Raw genomic sequence first — 19,087 nt, forward strand, 5'->3', positions numbered from 1 at the left:
CCCGGTGTACTAATACACACACTGGGCCGTCTGGGAGACCAGTCTTTGACTGAAGAGGCTACCCAGTATAAATAAAAAAAATCAATCGATAAATAAATCCATATACAAAAACACAAACAAACCGATTCAAAGTGGCACAGTATTAATTTAATGACTTGCTACAGTTAATATCAATTATGAAACAAGATATTGAAATCTTTGACGTTGACATCACCCATCAGTAGTAGAATAAAACCTATCAATCTGCTCAATAAAAAGACACATCGATACCTTTATGTATGTCTTTATAAAATAATAAACTGTTACAGAATTATTGAGGAATATTTATTTGTGCACATGAGAATTACAAAGTAGGTAAAAGGGACAGATGTTAAACTGGGGAAAGCTTAAAAATTAGCAAACAACTATTTTATTTTATAACCATAACAACACAATTTTCCAATCTTTATTTACATTATTACATCTCTCTCATCATTTATAATTACACAGGTATGGTCAGTGAATCAACAAATATACACACACTTGTGCAGTGTCACATTGTGTGTGTATTCTTGCGGAATCACATAGGTTAGTTGTTAATAATAAATATTCATAAGGGAGAATAGAGAGGTTATTTTTAAAAATGGGGTGCTACAATACTTTATATATCTCAAGATCACACTAAAGTAAAACTTATAATTATAAAAACAACATTTTTCTTTCACTGACAACAACACTGTATTTTTAAAATAAAAGAAATCCATAGCATTGCTTTCAGAGACCTTCAAATATTTTAACTAAATGCGTTATTTTAATAATTTTCATGAACATAATAATTATGTCATCAGTACAAAAACAAACATACTTAATACATGAGTATGAAACCTACAATTGGTAAGCAATTAATTCTAAAAGACGTCTCCTGCACCTAAACCAATCCATTTACAGAATTAAAATAATGCTAAAAATAATACACTATGAAAAAAATCAACTACAAAATGACATGCTCAGAGTAAAGCTGATAACACGAGGATACATTTGAGAAGCTGGTTTAATGTTCACACTATATCCTATACAATATCCAATAAGAATGGTTTCAGTGTCTTTATACAGTCAATGTTTGACTATGTAGTAAAATCCATCAGGGTTGGTTCTTTTTGTTTTTCCTGTAAGCTTTCTATTTACACGTTATGAGAATATTCTACAATATCAACGTTAGTAGTTAGCTTGCCGTAGCTTTTTCGCTTTACTACGTGAACGCATCAGCAACACTAAAAAAAGTCTCTCGTAACATGTCAAACGCATTGCCATGTAGAGATGGTACATCAAAAACACGCTGTTAGATTACAGTGAGAAGCTCAGCGTTTGCTTTTACCCTTGCTTTCGGACAGTTTAGCCTGCAGGGTTCCCCCTGCTACTGCGCTTGACCCTTGACTCGTGTTAACTTGTTGAGCGGCTTTCTGTTTAAGTAGCGTCCAATCAAAGGTGAAATCATACTGGTGGTTGAGGGTGCGGAAGAGAATTCGGAAAAGTTGACGCAAATACATATAATCCGGTGCTTCCTCAAAACGAAGACCTCGGCAGTAGTTCAAATACATGGCAAATTCTGCTGGATAACCCTGAAATGGAGACACAAAAAACAACATAAGAATATTATGTATTTAGTTACATAAAAAATAAAAATATAATGCTTTAAGGGCAATTTACACAGACGAGCGGTAACAGTAAGCAGAAAACTGCATAGCTTGTACCACGTACAATCTGAATCTATTTATGGAGCGAAAACCGCCTGTCCGCTCCATGTTTTGTGTAAATGGTCACAAGAAAAAACATTCTATATTGGCCTTTATGAGGAGCAAAACATTCAATGATTGAACATGAAAATACAAAATATATATAAACCAAATAAGCTTTTATACTGTACAAATTTGGTTCAATAAAATCAATTATAGCAATACATTAGCCCATAATACAAATTATCTATATCATAATTGACATGCAGAGTCATACAGTATATTGCGTTCTGCGCATGTCAATTATGGTATATGAAGTTCATCAAAAAAGTTGGAAGGGTGGGAATTTTGACCATGACATAATTTTGTTCTATGATGTGATGACACGCTGCTATATATATCAGGCCTTGTCTTTTAAGGCGAGCAAGTGCGATCACTCACCTAACACACTCCTAAATTGCCCTTGAGGAGTGCAATTTTTGGTAAACTTCTACACACCAACATACAAACAGCACACCTACAGCACCCCTGAATGTATTGAGGATTACACTTATAATTTTCAAAAGACAAGGTCTGACACATACTATGCTGCAAGAGATTTTAACATAGCGGGAGATGTGTCTCGTGCCGGAATGCTAATTATAAAGCAGAAAGATACACTACCTTGCAAAGAACCTCCACTGGTGTAGACATCTTCTTTTCACTGATCTTCTCATATTTTTGTTTTTTGGTAGCTGCTTTCAACCCTTGCCACGGTAGGCTAGTACGGTTGAAATACATTAGCACATAGCCCAACGATTCCATGTCATCTCGACGACTATAAGAAATAACAATATTAAAGATTAAATGCCCGACATACAAAAGATATTTATCTACAGAAGGTAGGTGGGAAATAGTAAATAGTGGGTGGAAAAATTACTCCTTAAAACCAATTTACACAGACGAGTGGTAACGGTAAGCGGAAAAGTGTGTGCTTGTTCCACATAGAATCTATATCTATCTTGACAGGGTTTCCACTCTGCGTTGGTGTATATGTATGTTTACTGCTTACCGTTAATGTTCATCTGTGTAAATTTGCCTTTGGAGTGGGAGATACCTAGAGTAGATGAGGAGTAGTAGACCAAGTAGTCTTTCAGGAAAATCAATTAATTAAATGCTAAATTATTACCAATAATGACAACTATTTAATAAACAGGAAATCTGAATTTTAATTATAAATCCATTCTAGATTTCAGACTTACAATACTAGAAGATATAATAATGCTATCGCTATAAAATAATGACAATGCTAAAGCTCTGTCTACACTATTAAATGTTATGTGACAACAAAAATGTGATATGCTCATATATGGACATGATGATCATATTTGGGCATATCACTACAATATTTGGGCACATCACAATCTTTTTTTAAAAACTAGTTTGATAGTGTAGACAAGGGTGAATTAGTCTAGCTAGCACTCTAGGTCAGTAAACATGACGTGTGCACTAAATTGCTTTCATTCAACAATGCACCTTGACACTTTGATGTAATCCATAACCAATAATTCTACATATTATAATTAATTCATTATAAATTACACACAGGGTTTAATGGCCTATACTGTGGATGTGACTTCCGTTTCAAGTCCCAAAGGCATAAAGCTTATAAGAAAAAACCTTGATTTAAAATAATCTACAATTTTAATATAACCGGATATGAAATCTCATTTTTATAAATCAAAAACATTGAAAAACATTTTCGAATTACAAAATATGAAATAATTTTTTTGGTTTGGAAGTAACGTGGAAATATGAAATGTATTTTACAGATTAAATATATTGAATTTTAACATTATAAATAACTGAATGTATTTTGAAATCGTGACACGACACATAATTTTAGCCCTGTTGGTACATCAAATAGTCAGTTTTTAATAGGTGGTAATTATTGTTTTTCTAAAGTGTCCTAAGAGGAGGTCCTAAACCATTGTGGACAAGACAAACATTCACACACTTTAGTAAGCCTTATGAGTGTAATGCTGATTAAATTCTGGTATCAGGACAACAGCAAGTTATAGACGAAAAGTAGGTGGCGATATTTTGTGTTAGATGCTTGAGAAGCAATAGAAATTAAAATGGGCATGTTAAGCACTGTCTACACTATCAAACTTTGTGACAAAAATATGTGATGTGCCCAAATACGGCAGTGGTATGCCCAAATATGGTAGTGGTATTTATTTATTTATTCTGTCTGACATCATCATGTCCATATATGAGCACATCACAATTTTCTTATTAAGGTCTTTCTACATTATCAAACTTTATGTGACAAAAAAATGTGATGTGTCCAAATATGGTAGCGATATGCCCAAATATGATAGTGATATGACATCATCATATCCATATATGGGCAGAGCTGAAGAACTACATCAACCTACCTTTGCTCAATGCCCAGATGTGCATTGATACTTGCATATCTTGCTGTGCCTGTAAGGTTTTTGTCTTCTCTGTATGTAATATGTTGTCTTGTCCTGCTGTCTCGGTACTTCTTTGCCAACCCAAAATCGATGATGTACAACTGAAAATATTGAATAACAGAAACCATGTTTAAAATACTATTTCTGTATCACAACACTAGCAGTACTACTGCACAGAGATGGTTGGCACGACGTTAGGATCCAGCTTATATTGCGAAAGCTTGTTGGTGTCTTTACACAAGATCTGCCACCGCCTTGTTGGTCTTGTGATGAAGATGAAATGTTGGCCTGGTGAAGATCTACTGGTAGTCCTGCACATTAGTGTATCTAGTTGATTGAGGCACAATATTATTATACTTTACAATCAACCGTAAAGTCCAATTGTGTGCTGTGCAATTTATAAAGTATGGCTTTGAGATCAATTTTTTTTTTTTGGTAGTGTAGGCCTACAGTATTTAGTATTATGTGCGGTTGAGTGTCTAAATAATGACAATACATTCATTTTAAACCTTAAAGTGAAATATAAACAATACAAACCCATGCTATAAGTTAATATATTCTATCCAACATTTACGATAACTATACTACTATGCAGGCTACTAACCTACTACTACTACAACAGTATTACACCAATATAAAGAAATACATCTAGACCACATCACGAAGACATCACATGTAGTAATTGTGTATGCATAATTATAAATAAAATGCATGAGAGAACTCCACAGAGCAGGCATATATTTTAAATAATTAACATTAATTAACATAAATATACTAGTTCCCTAAAGTCAGTGTGGAATTTCCAAGGCCAGAATTTAAATCATATTGTATATATATACTGTATTAAATTGTACTTCAGTGGAACAGTATATAAATTTATTACTTAAACTTAAAAAGATATCAAGTAAATCAATGCTTTCAATTGGCCAGGACCGATGACGTCATGTTAATTTATTGTGCGCATGTGTTTGAATAGGTTTGGCAATTTGTGTTAATTCGTAGGACCAAATCGGTGTAGTATTGAATTCAAATTATTATTGTAACAATTTATTTTGTTTACAACATGATGACCACCTACAGTAGTTATAAATTTCCCATAGGCCTTTAATTCCTCCAGTAATACTAATCGTTGTTATAATACAGATTGAAGGGGGAAAAATAAATTCACACGACTATTTCAGTAAAGTAATAAGGAACAGCTGCCTGTATTAAAAAGGAGGCACAAAACAATATCAAGATTTTTATTGTAATAAGTAAATATTGCCATAGCACAAAAATTGAATAAGTCCCTGTTTACACTGCCAAACAATGCTCATTAAATACACTATACTGAGCAGATTACAGACTTAGTGGCTTTAAATCCTACTAAGAATGTCTTTGTTGTTAAGACCAATTTTAAAATGTATTTATAAACAATAACTACTGTAGTCTGGTTTTGGATGGGTTTCCGTTTTTAAGTATCAGTATCATCGCCAAAAATGTATAAAATAATCCACAAATCCACCTGAATTCTACAGTGTTTGGTTTTCAAAGTTGATAACAAAATGAACATATCAACATATTTGGCAAATACAATGTAGACCTTTGACCTCCAACAATGTGCACTTTCTCATGTTGATGTCACACATAACCTGTGTTAATTCAACACATATGCTCACAGTCTTTTGAATCAATGTGATGTATTATTCATGTATTTCACAAAATATTGCTTTGTGCTGCCACTTGGATATGGTAATACAATAAAAGTCTCAGGACATTTTGTAAAATGTTTACATTCTTTAGCATCAAAATAAAAGTAATGACATTTATACAATGTCTTTAATTGTCAATATTGAATAGTTTTAATTGCTAATTTGGATTGTTTAAAAAAGTTAAAGAAAGGAATACAAAAAGTATACAACAGTATACAGTATGAACTAGTTATAGCTCTGTCTACACTATCAAACTTTATGTGTCAAAACAATGTGCCCATATATGGACATGATGATGTCATATCCTACGCTCGCGCTAACCGCTCGCCAATTCGCCAATGGCGACTGGAGTCTCCATTTGGCGAAAATAATTATTGCCTCGTTCGCCAAATTGGCGAAAATACATTTCCAAGCCTAGGCCTAGCCTGGTCGGCGTGACTTCTTATGGGAGCGAGAATTCGCCACACTTCGGTACTTTCTGACTCGGGTACACTTTTTACCACCACAGCATTTTATGTGACGACGTCACGATCGCCGTGTTTATTTTTTTAGTTCTGATTAAACATGCGCAGAGCGTGCCTCGATGACGTTTTAATGACACACAGTTAATGTGATTGGTTCGTGGCCGGCCTTCGTCGACGTGATGATGAGCGAATAAAAGGGGAAGTCCCTATTCTTCGACGTAGAAAATGAACTTCGAGAAGAAAAATGTAAACAGAAACATGTGGACGAATACTTCCGTAAACGAGGCTGTTCTGTTATTTAAAAAGTAAAAGTAATTACCTCAATTGTAAAATGTTAACATGTTTAATTTTATTTCCCTTTCGATTATTCTAACCGAAAGTTGCGCTTAAATTGAATAGCTAAGAAACAGCGTATACTACAACGGCAACCCTGGCCAAAGCGCGTTTCGGCCGCCTACATAGAATGGGTTACGGCCGCTGCATAGCAAATTCAAAGCTTCTTAAATTTCTGCGGTACATTTCTTCCTAACGTACTTGTTTTATATAATAGATTGATAAATATTCCACTTATTAAATAATTTAATAAATCGGTAAAATTGACGTTTCGAAGCAAATATTCCATGATGAGAGGCGACATTTTTCGACATGCCTCGTGTGCGGCGAAGACTAGTTCAGAAAATGGAACAGTCCACTGCGGGGGTTATCCAATCATTAATTAACGCGCTAATACATGCATACCATGCACATTGCCTGGGCGACGGTAATTTAGTAATAAGCGGAGAACACTGATAATATTTATGGTAGGGATTATTTTTTTCAGTGGTTGGTCTTGTTGGCTTCTTCGCACGAGGTCCACGCAAAGTCAAATAAAACGATGTGGTTTATCAAACAGAAATATAAATTAGCTTTAATTCAATACTAAATTAGCCAGATTTTGATAATGAGAAAGACTCAAAAATTCAATTTTTATCGTTAAAATTGACATATGAGGCGGATGTACATAATAATAATAACCGATTTACATATCAAAATAAAGAGTATTTAAAGCCTGATAACATGCAACAAAAATTACTCCACCACCTATTATGGACCTCGTGCGATCGGGTGCGAAAATGGGTAGGTGTTTTCCAAAGTTATTTTTAGCGCGCGGATTTCGGCTCGCCGGCTTTTGTACCTCATTTTTAACTCGCGTTTTCTATTAAAATATTTAATAAACATAGATTAAAAATATATAAAAATAATCCCTTAAACAAGATCTTTCCAGGCATATAATTTTTATTCTCATGGGTACATAAGAAATAGTATATTTTTAACTTCAAAGACACGTCACTTTTTGAAATTTCACGAACGTGTTAAAATCGCGGTAACGAAAATCAGCTTCATTGGGATACCTAATAATAATATAAATGTAAAAGAAGTCACAAATAACAAACAAATACATGCATTATTTATTAAATAAACATTTTTGCGAATTTTTATGGTTTTTTTAATTTGGCTAAAGGATTTTCAATTTGGCTAATGTTTTTCAAAACCTTTCGCCATTTTGGCCAACGAAAATTTGACCTTAGCGCGAGCGTAGATATCACTACCATATTTAAGCATATCACTGCCATATTTGGGCACATCACACTTTTTTTTGTCAAACTAGTTTGATAGTGTAGACAGGGCTTAAGAATTATAAAGTACTGTATGACGAGATAGAAGAAAAACGGAAGATAGAACGAGCAATCAAGTTGAAACAAAAGAAACATTAAATCCTATTATATATATAATAAAATGTACTACGATACAGCCGATGACAAAAACAAACTACAATACTTATCCATAAAATATGCAGTCTAAATTATACCGTACAGACAGAAGTATAAGCTTATACTAATCTAATTCACAGTAGACTCCTCCCGTCCCCCTCACCTCCCAAATATGGAATCATTTTCAAACAACATGACCTCTCTGTGTGTTTTACAGTGTACACTCAGTTGGGTTCAAACTGTATGGATAGCTCCCCCAAACAAACACGTTAATTTCAAGGCTTATTCTCCAGTCAGTACGGTAGTGTTACCTGGTTACAGTGTCTTCCGATACCCATTAGAAAATTATCCGGTTTGACATCCCGGTGAATGAAGTGCTTGTTGTGGATGTACTCGGTACGACTGATCATCTAGAGCGAGTGCAGTCGAGAAACGAAAAAGAAAACAAATACAATTGAGTTTACCTTATTACAATGTCTGCCAATGCCCATTAAGAAGTTGTCGGGTTTGATATCACGGTGGATGAAATTCTTGCTGTGTACATACTCAACACGGCCTATCATCTATACGGCAGAGGGAAAAGAAACGGGATACATATAAATCAAAGGGAAAAAGGCTTACAACAAAATGCGCAAAATACTACATAGAACAATCATACAGTAAATAATAATAAATGCAGAGTTTCTCTCATAATCCAAAACATGCATGATGATTTTTAGGTGTTACATAATAAAAAATTTGCAATATTGAATTTTAATTAAAATGTCCAGGTGGCAATATTAAATTTAAATGTCCAGGTGGCAATTTGTTCACAAAACATACAGTACACACAAGATGCTTTACATATATAATTTTTATAATATAAAAAAAGTTTTATCTAAATATTCTTTGAGAACATTATTACGTACAGTAACATTACAGTAATTATCATCAGAACAATTTCAGGATATATAAATACAGAACATTTTTTGAACAATTAATTTGAAATTTCAATTAATAACTCAAAAGTAGAAAAGCATGGTATAAAATATAATTTTTAAACTCTGCATGGATATATAAAATAATAATTATTTTATACCTTCATCAAAAGGGCTCAAGCGTAAGTGTAACTGTAACTGTACACAGAATATAAAATGACAAATGTAGGTCCGTAGGTGTTCGTATGTTTGAGGTCACTATACAATTAGTATTTTTCTAAAATACTAGTATAAAGTATTTTGTACAGTATACCCTACTGTAAATCAGATTTTGACATCTAAAAATTAAATGTATATTGCTATTTTCAATTAATTAAATACTGATTCTAATTTTCAAAGATTTATTAAGGCTCTTTGCATTGTACATACAGTACTATAGGATTCTTATACAAACCCATTAATCATACAGTCAACAAAAACACAGATATGTGCACATGCTTTATAATTACATACTAATATTATGGAAGTATTTCATTGACACTGTAGTGACCTGACCGCAGAACAAATTCACTCATGCGTGACATATGAGTTCAAAAGTATAGTATAGTATTCTGCATTCATAAAATCATTGGTGTAAAAAGTGTATAATAGGCCTGATAATAATATAGTTCCTAGAATGTTGGTTAAGAGGGCTTTTAATGGTACTACTTGTACAGTGACATATTATTCCGTATAAAATAATAACAAACAGTAACATGAACTACAGATCATTGATCATTTTATAAACACAGGAAACTGTGGACAATATTAAGCTTCCTCGGAATTATCAAACAAATCACATCTATCATTATTGCTACTTATCAATAAGTATTAGTGATGACAAAATATAAATTTTAAGCACTGTTGTTGTTTGAATATTCAATAGTGATACTGTATATCATGGTTAATACTATAAATAAGTGAAATTGAAAGCATGGTCCAAGGCTCCTTTAAACAAACAGTTTAATCCTGTATAGGACTTTCCTAAATGGATTACCTTTGTTTCCACTTGTATTGTAGTACTGTATTGGATATACAGTAGTACTGTTAATATAATAATATAATAAGCATTGGATTCTATAGTATTCAACTGGTGGCCTAAACTTATTATTATACTAAGCACTGTGTAATACTAATACCATTATATTTTACTTCCTCTAAAAAGGTTAAAAAGAAACAAATAAACAAATACGAACAAAGCCTGGCTTTTTATTATATTGCCTGAAATTTATTTGGAATGCAAGATGAGAACATGGGTAATTGCTGATTTTGCAGTTGTTTTCAATCGTAAAAGAACTCTAATATAATCATGTGAAAAGCTCACTGTTCAGTACCGTATGGTACAGCACACAGTACTGTAGACCTGTATTTGTATTTAACCATTAATTCTATTGTCTTTTATAAGTGAAAACATCATTATTTTTTTTTCTACGGAAGTTGAAACTCCAGAATGGCCTAGTATTCTAAGTCTTTCTTTTTTTTTTTATCAATCTTCATTTTTCATGTTTTTGAGGGACAATACAGTACATCTTTAAATACATAGCAATCCATAAAATGAGTAACCACATGCATGGAAATTGTTAATGTTCATATTACATCAACTAAACAAAGACCCACTAACTGTACACTTCCCACAAAACAACTAGTTTTGCTTTGATTTAAATGTACATTCAACATTAAAGGTGACTTTTGGTAGTGATTCCTTTTCCATACGGTATTGGTAAATATTTTACTGAGGTCAGATTAGTAGACACGACACACGTTTTATCATAACTAGTAGTGTAAATGCAAGCTATTGTATTCATAATGAAGGTACGGTACTTGATCAATACGTCAAGACATAATATGAGTAATTGCATTCATAATGAAAAGACAATGTAAACTTCAACTCAAGCTTTTTTGGCCTACAATTTATTTTAGTGATAAATTAGGGATACAGTCTGTAGTATACATGTAGTTTTAAATCCATAGTATACACAATCGTCAATAATAAATAGAAATTTTTTGAATTTAAAACTGCTCCCACATAGATTCAATTACAATCTTTTTTTTATATAGTTCGTAATCTGAATCTAATCTTTAAAATTAAACATTTTCGATGGTGCCTTTGTATCCATATATATTTTCTTTTTATATTATACACATTACAATGATTTCAGTTGACAACGACAGACAAATTAATAATATTATTATTACATCATGCATACTGTACGCCCATAGTGTAAAAACGTTATTTCTATAAGTCTGTACCCAGTGAAGCATAGAAAAGTAACGCTTGATAGTGACATTCAAAGAAAGAAATGGCATTGAACAATATCTTTATAGAAAGGCTCTACTGTGTACAGTATACTGTATGTATAGGCCTACTGTATTAGTATTATTGGACATTTTTTTGTATACAAAAACGGAATTCATTACAGGTTGATACCATAAAATACCATAAACAGGAATTTCATTGGTATTTTAAAGCCTATGTACAAACGATCAGTGTTAGAATAATGCTAGCTAGCTATGAACATCAGCCAGATGCAAGATTCAGTGAACCTTGATATCAGTTCAAGTGTTAAAGATTCAACACAATACTAGGTGGTGTTACACAGTGATCAATGGTCTATACAACAGTACACAAAAAAACAACACAAAAAGCTACGTAAAACGCCCAATAAAACCAATAACATGCTTAGCAAGCAGCAGGAGAAAAAGTATATTGCTAAAGAAAAGCACAAAATTCAAGGCTAGATTGTAGCGATTCAGAAATGGCTTTCAAATGGTATCATTTGTACAGTAAATCGACAACAAAATACACCCATCCTATTTTTTGTTTTAAATATTAGTATGAATTTGACAAAGAAGAAAAACATCAAGTCAAATTTTCCATCTTGATTGTATTAATACAGTACTTTAATCTTACTGTATTACAGCCATTAATAAAAACGTTTGTATTGATCATTCAATTAATAATAGCACAAAGCAGCATAAACATTAGTATTTTTCCATGATTATTGATAGCGATACTGTACAGTAACATTACATTTTATTCATCCAACTTTAAAATACAAAATTGAGTATGCAATCACTAAATTATTAATTCCATTGTCGTAATATCAAACAAAGGTCAAAGTTCATCTCAAATTGAGCAAACATTCATGAACGTGGTGAGATTATAAAAGACGCAAAATGATAAACATCCTTAAACGAATTGATCAATGGCTATCTAACGAACCACTGATTCGTTTTTGGTCAGCTTGCAAGCGAGTTAATCATTTTATCATTTTACGTAGGTTTTGGATTAGCAATTCAAATTTTGATTACAATTTATAGCCATGTTTAAAACCATGGTGGACGTCACTTTTAACATTATTTTTTTGAACATTTAAATTATCTAAGCGAGGCACGAAACAGGAAACCTGTCCACACCCTTCTTACTATTATAATTATAATTAATATTCGAGGATTGTATCAACGATTTACTTTACTTTACATTTCAATAATTGTAAATGCTGTTTTAAAACATACCTGATCTGCTAACATCAAAACTGTTTTCATTGTGAATTTTCTTGAGCAAAAGTTAAACAAATCTTCTAAACTTGGCCCAAGCAGTTCCATTACTAAGACATTATATTCTTTTTCCGTACCATACCACCTTTAAAGAAAATGAAGCAAAAACTACATTTATATCAAATTTATACATACACTAAAACAAAAAGTTGTTTATAAGCTTGTTAACTAGAATAAAACATTAGGCTTAAAAAAGGGCCAATTTACACAGACGAGCGGTAACGGTAATAAAAGTATCGAATCTATGTTATTCCTTCCGTTCAGGATAGATACAGATTCTATGTGGGACAAGCTTTACCGCTCGTCTGTTTAAAGTGACCTTTACAAGACAATAATGTCAAATGCAGCAGGACCACTCTTTTGGGATCTCTATTCAGGGGTTACAATGTTATTGGGACAAACAAACGTGGTAAAATACATGGCTAACCACTATTCAGGGGATACAGTACCATTATTAAGGGGACACTTTGTTGGTCTCAAAGGTGTCCCCTTAATATGGGTTCGACTGTACATTATAAATTTCTTCAAAATATTTTCTATACATTATAACTGTAAAGTACTGCAGGCCTGTTTAACATTGTTTGAATCATTACGGTTTCATTAATAAAACATAGGAAATGTTAATTTTTAAAACTGTTGATTTGTATTACGTGGAATTGAGTCATAGAAAAGAATCCAATGAGTAGAGTGAATACACCTAGTGTGAATAAACACATTGGGTGGAGTGATATCATATGTTCACACCTATATCAATGACCACCAGATGCAAAACACTAGATTAGCCTATTTCATCAATAAGTCACCTACTGGGGTAAGCCGGATAGTTGTATAAATACCATTAATGCCTAATCATAGTCCGATGAGTGCTGTATTGGCATTAAATGGGACTTTACCTAAGTCGTTTGTTATGAACACACACAGTGAAATTAAATAGTAATACGGCGAATGACTTTTACAGTTACAACTACCAAAAGGTTATCAGCATTAATGGATTTTAAATGTTATTGGCAATGTCAATAAACACATTTTGTGTACTGTAAATGTATACAATTAAATAACGTTTCATAAAAATGTTAGTGCACATAGATATTGAGACTTGAACATGAACAAAAAATGTAAATGTTTAAGTAATTGACTTTGAATCGACATGTAGACTTGAGAGTACAGTACTACAGTACAACATAAAGTAAAAAATAGATTTAAATTTATTATGTTGATAAAAAAACAATGTAGTTTTTATGAAATAACAACAAAGTATAGCTTATACAGCTTATTTACAAATTACAGTATAAATAGAATTGAAAGACTGATGATAATGTAAATACTTGGCTTATGGTCACATCTAAATTTAACTATCTGTCAGTGTGTCTAGAGTAGAATCTAACAAACATGGGGTTGCTGTTTTCTGGTGCAATACCAGTCAAAGTGAAGTCAGTCAACAAAGAAAACAAAGCCCATTTTGTGTGTGAACTAATGTGGAACTTTTAAAAGATAAACGTTGAATATTGGTTACAGAGCCAAAAGTGACAATTTTGGAAAGTACAAGTTATATATTTTTGTCTTAAAATGACAAATGAAGTGGGAATTTCTGCTAAATAACAAATTTTTGATTTTACAGTAGCCAAATTTTCCAATGACTATAATATTCCCAAAATATACACCTGGTAAATTACAGTTACAGTAGGAAGTGTGGGAAAAACATTTTTTATGTAATAACAAAACATATCAAACAATATCTTGTGTTTGCAGCACACTACTACTACCACCATAGCGATATTACAGTATAGTTCACTATGATATCTCTACCAAAATCATGTTAAAAATACAAAACATTTTTTTTTGGCCGTTTTTGACCAATATTTTGGGAAAAATAATTTACAGGGCTATGTATGTATTACGAGTACTGCTGAGTTGAGAAAATTGAGGTAATTTATGCAGTAAACACATTATTTTAAAAGTCTTAGCACAAAGTAATTATTATTAAACTAAAGTGTATGTACAGTAATTCAATACACAAACTATACTGTACATATCGAAAACCTTGTTCTTGTACTGAGCTACAGACATGAAACAAACAAATCTTTAAACCTCCATGACTCAAAGAATACCTTGAACAGAACTAATAAGCAAAATAATAAAATGTTTGACGAGTACACACTGAACAAGATGAGTTCAATAGCATCTTCTGTTGGAACATGTCCAGCACTTCCTACAGAACACAAGAGTAAACAAAGTGATTATATTTGACACACAGTTTTGTGCATTATATACGTCGTCATAATCTTTCTTACAGATACAGACATACATTGGACATCCTATCAATTCAAAATGTTTTTCGTTCTTTGGCCTTGCACTTGGCTTAATTTCAAGCTAAACACTGTACTGTACTGTAGCTCCCACTGTTTATGTGTACAGGTACTATTGTACATTCTGTAATAGTGGAAAATGCCTAACCTAAACATATACAGACATGTACAATAGCACATGTGATACACAGTATGACACTGTATTACAGAATATCCCTGATACTGAACACATAATAATGCAATGTGAAGATACAGTACAGAGAATCAGGTGCATGCGACCGCCTTGATCTTTCATCAACCCTCTCAGAGCATTGAAAATATCATTAATACTATGAGACATTCAGCAAGAACACTTCCTCTAACCGACACTTTTCTCCCTTATTCCTCTCAACTCACGATGGCTAATTTGTTATGCGAAATAAGATAATTTAGTGAATAATAAATACAGCATTATACTAGATACAGTTTACATGATTAAGAACATCATGACATGCTTAGCATAGCAGCAATTTGATGAGTTGGCAAAAGTATAATTAATTCAATATATTTTTTAAAACAAACAATTATAATTTCCCATTAATCACACACAATCTAAAATCAAATTATTGTATATAGATTACAAACATTGGGTGTGGTTAAATGCAGTCAACAACAAACATTGGGTGTGGTTCAATGCAGTTAACAACAATCATTGCATTTTGATTAGGCTTATTCAACAACACAATCCACCCAACTGTGTCAGTATTTCTAAAAACAACTACAAAATGTCAATGCTTGTGAACTCTAATTGACCTCTGACCTAAGATATGCTACACTAATTGCTATTGGCAGAGAGAACATTATGCAAATCAATGCTTGTTACAGCTGGAAATGTTCTGTATAAAAATTGTGAAAGCAGAGCTAATATTCATGTGGGCTTTAAAATTTGAGTAAATTTTGTCCAAATTAAACAGTTGAAATGAAATCAGTGTTGTATAATTAATACCACATCTTGTTTATAATAAACTGATATTTAGTAAGTCCCAACCTTTACACCTATTTTACTGTCTCTTCTCTGCGATATGTTTTTGTGCACCACTGTTTTGCTAATATAACACTAACATATTATGATTAGATCATCGAAAAAAACCGACAATAGTCCAATCAAATGAAAAGAATCTACTCATATGTGTGTTAAATATATAATATCATATATTAATGAGACAGAAGAAAAATGGCCAATTGATTCCATTGACTGCAAGACAGCTACTATTGTGATGATACAATAAACTTTAATATCTGTGGAATTCTGGCACGTTTCATTTCATTCAGTAAACATAAGGATTCATATTTTGTTTGCATCATCAACAATAACATTAATTAACTAAAAATAAGCAAAAAAAAAACCATAGATTCTAACTGCAAAAAAGTAGTACACCCTCCCGTCACAAAACCCATCAGCCAGGTTTGAAGGTCCAAGGAGATCATGCTTAATATAGTAAGCGAAAATAAAATAATACTAAAATTAGAATAATTGATAGCCACCATTATGACTACCATTATTAAATTAATAATAATTGCATAATATTATGACCTTCATGGTATGAAAAAACATGTTTTTGCTTGAAATGGTCTAAAAATAAATTTGATATGTTTTGCCAGAAATGTTTTGACAGAAGTGCGACATCTTGGCAAAAAATAAATAATCATAATAATTGTTCTTCACTGTAAGGAATAGAGCATGACATAAAGAAAGTATTTGTTATAAAAAAAAAAACATTTAAGTGGTTTATTTAGAGGAGAAACAAACCTTTTTTATTTATTGTACTTCCTAATCGCCAAAACAGAAAAAGAGAAAATCCATTCACATGTAATAACCCAAAAAGAAAGTATCTTATTATTATTATCATCCAATATTTACATCCATTCTCTACCCTCTTAGCATATTACTTTGAAGACATGATGTCATAGTTCATGATTGACCAACGGCTACTATAGCGGACCAGTTTCTCCGCTCCATACCTCGTCAAAGATTCTTCTTCACCACCATCAGTTTGTACACACTATAAACCTAATAAAGTTTTAAATAACATATGGAATAAAATGAATCATATTTAAGTTAGAAATTTGTTATACTGTACCTTATATGTGGGATCCCTGGTCCTCCTTGTAATATTTTATATAGTTTGCTTTCATATAATAATTGTGGGTGTCTTGCTTTATGTGATTCTAACTTTACTGCAATTTCCTGAAAATAAATTCAAAATTATGAAATATTATTCATTTATTACACATGCTGATGATTGAATTTGTAGTATTCAGAATTTGATTCAAATCTTTTACTGGAATAATTATACGATGTCGTAGAAAAATTCACTTTTTTAATACATTATCATATTATATTATTAAAATAAACTACAAATATCATAATGATGTGAATCAAACAAGTGTATCAAACTTGAATATCGACTCAGTGAGTTAAAATACCTACTAATACTAGGCTAGGCCTAGGTTTTCTTAGTCTACAGTCAGTCTAAGCTAGGAGGCCTAACATTATAGAGAAAAGAAAACAACATTCATTCTTTATTCATTTCTTTATTATTAAATATTAAGATTATAATTTATCTAGGATAAACGTTTAATTAAGCCTCACTCATACTCTAGGCCTAGGCCTACAACAATTTCACAACATTTCGGCCTGACGACACACTCTCATACTAACTCCAGTCACTGAACAAACTCCTAAGGTGGATTATTGTTGGCCTACCATGAAGGCTAGGCTAGTACAGAATAGAAACACACAGGTGAAAACACACTAGCCTAGGCCTACCTCTCCATTTGTGATATTGATGCCCAAGTAGATGTCGCCGAACGACCCACTTCCAATTTTTCGAACTAAACGGTATTTTCCTCCAACAATAAACTCTTTCGTCGTACCCGCACTAGACATTATGTATACTTGTTCCTATAACACACTTGTTTTACTCAAAATATTGTTGAAATCACAAAAAATATGACTGGTTTCTTAACGGATGTGAGTCATTTTATGTTTTTCCTTCAACGACGTTGTTGCTGTTTCTGATACCACACAGACAATAAACAGGGGATTGTGGGAAATTTCAGATTTCAATGGGAACACACCCGACGACCCATGGCAACAACGTAATTTACATAATAAATAGATAGAACAATAATCGATCATATTTTTGTTTTTTCTATTGTTATAAGATTTTTTAAATAACAAGTTCATTGCAATTGTTATTACGTCACAATTCTATTATATTCTTTACTCCATGGAATCAGTTTTGATTTGACTTATTGGAATTCAAAATTACACAATAAAAACAATTACCTTTTGAAGACTTTTGTAATTATATACAATTTAATATAATTTTAAAAAGTATAGATAGCATATAGGCCTCGGGCTTTCCTATTCTATTCTATAGTCTATTTGAAACATTCGAAGGAAAATTATTTAAAAAAAAGAATGTCTAGGCTAGGAATTATGGAATGAATGCGTGGATTTTCTTTGTTTATTACGGGGTTCATTATGACATAAATATTTTATATTAGTATAGTGATTAATTCAAAATCTAATTTTCCTTCATGATTTTTCTGACATCATAGTCATGCCACATGTTTGACCGAATCTTTAAGTATAGCCACTATGCCAAGTGTGATAGGGTCCCAAGACTTTAAATTCTAAGAAAGCATAGACCCGCAGGACGTGATCTACGTCTGGTCAAGAAATGAAAAACGTCCGATCATGAATTGTTTTGTCGGAAGTTTACACAATGACCAGGTCGCGATGACGTCATTTTCTTCTTAGATATTGATTTTATTGAGTGACTGAGAATTCCCTCGCAACTCGACTATACTATTACAACAGGCATAATAAAACATGGGCCTATGGCACATTGTTATTATTATTATTGTTATTGCTATCCCTATACATATTTACGATTTAGGTGCGTGCGACCAAAGTGCAGATCTATTTGATAAATAAAGTTTATATTCCTGTTTGCTCAATGGCATATATGGACACACACAAGGAAGAAAACTGACAAAATAGTTTGTAATCGAATTGTCGATATACAATACAATACGTACTGTATATCGACATTACTACTGTGTTTTTTAAAAATTATTTATGATTTCATTGCCTTTCAAGTTCATCTCTAAAGCCAAATAGTAAATTGAATTACCGTATT

General features: G+C 32.2%; 1 protein-coding gene across 1 annotated transcript; it reads right to left on the reverse strand.

Moving 5' to 3' along the window:
- Positions 1 to 125: 125 nt before the first annotated feature.
- Positions 126 to 17,979, reverse strand: LOC144837524 (casein kinase I). Its single transcript, XM_078692692.1, has 7 exons — positions 17,707 to 17,979; positions 17,018 to 17,124; positions 12,550 to 12,676; positions 8,542 to 8,640; positions 4,133 to 4,272; positions 2,376 to 2,529; positions 126 to 1,598 (listed from the first exon to the last, which is right to left on the reverse strand). Exons 1-7 carry the CDS (start codon positions 17,824 to 17,826, stop codon positions 1,338 to 1,340), a joined length of 1,008 nt encoding a protein of 335 aa, XP_078548818.1. The 5' UTR covers positions 17,827 to 17,979; the 3' UTR covers positions 126 to 1,337.
- Between the last annotated feature and the right edge of the window lie 1,108 nt (positions 17,980 to 19,087).

Source organism: Antedon bifida, chromosome 3 (genome assembly GCF_963402885.1).
Source record: "Antedon bifida chromosome 3, ecAntBifi1.1, whole genome shotgun sequence".
Taxonomy (NCBI): domain Eukaryota; kingdom Metazoa; phylum Echinodermata; class Crinoidea; order Comatulida; family Antedonidae; genus Antedon; species Antedon bifida.

Coding starts and splice junctions, on each gene's coding strand:
- LOC144837524 (XM_078692692.1), bottom strand. CDS start 17,826: ATGTCTAGTGCGGGTACGACGAAAGAGTTTATTGTTGGAGGAAAATAC. Junction 17,125..17,706: donor TCAATATCACAAATGGAGAG/GTAGGCCTAGGC, acceptor ATTTATTTTCAG/GAAATTGCAGTAAAGTTAGA. Junction 1,599..2,375: donor CAGTGGAGGTTCTTTGCAAG/GTAGTGTATCTT, acceptor TCTCCATTTCAG/GGTTATCCAGCAGAATTTGC.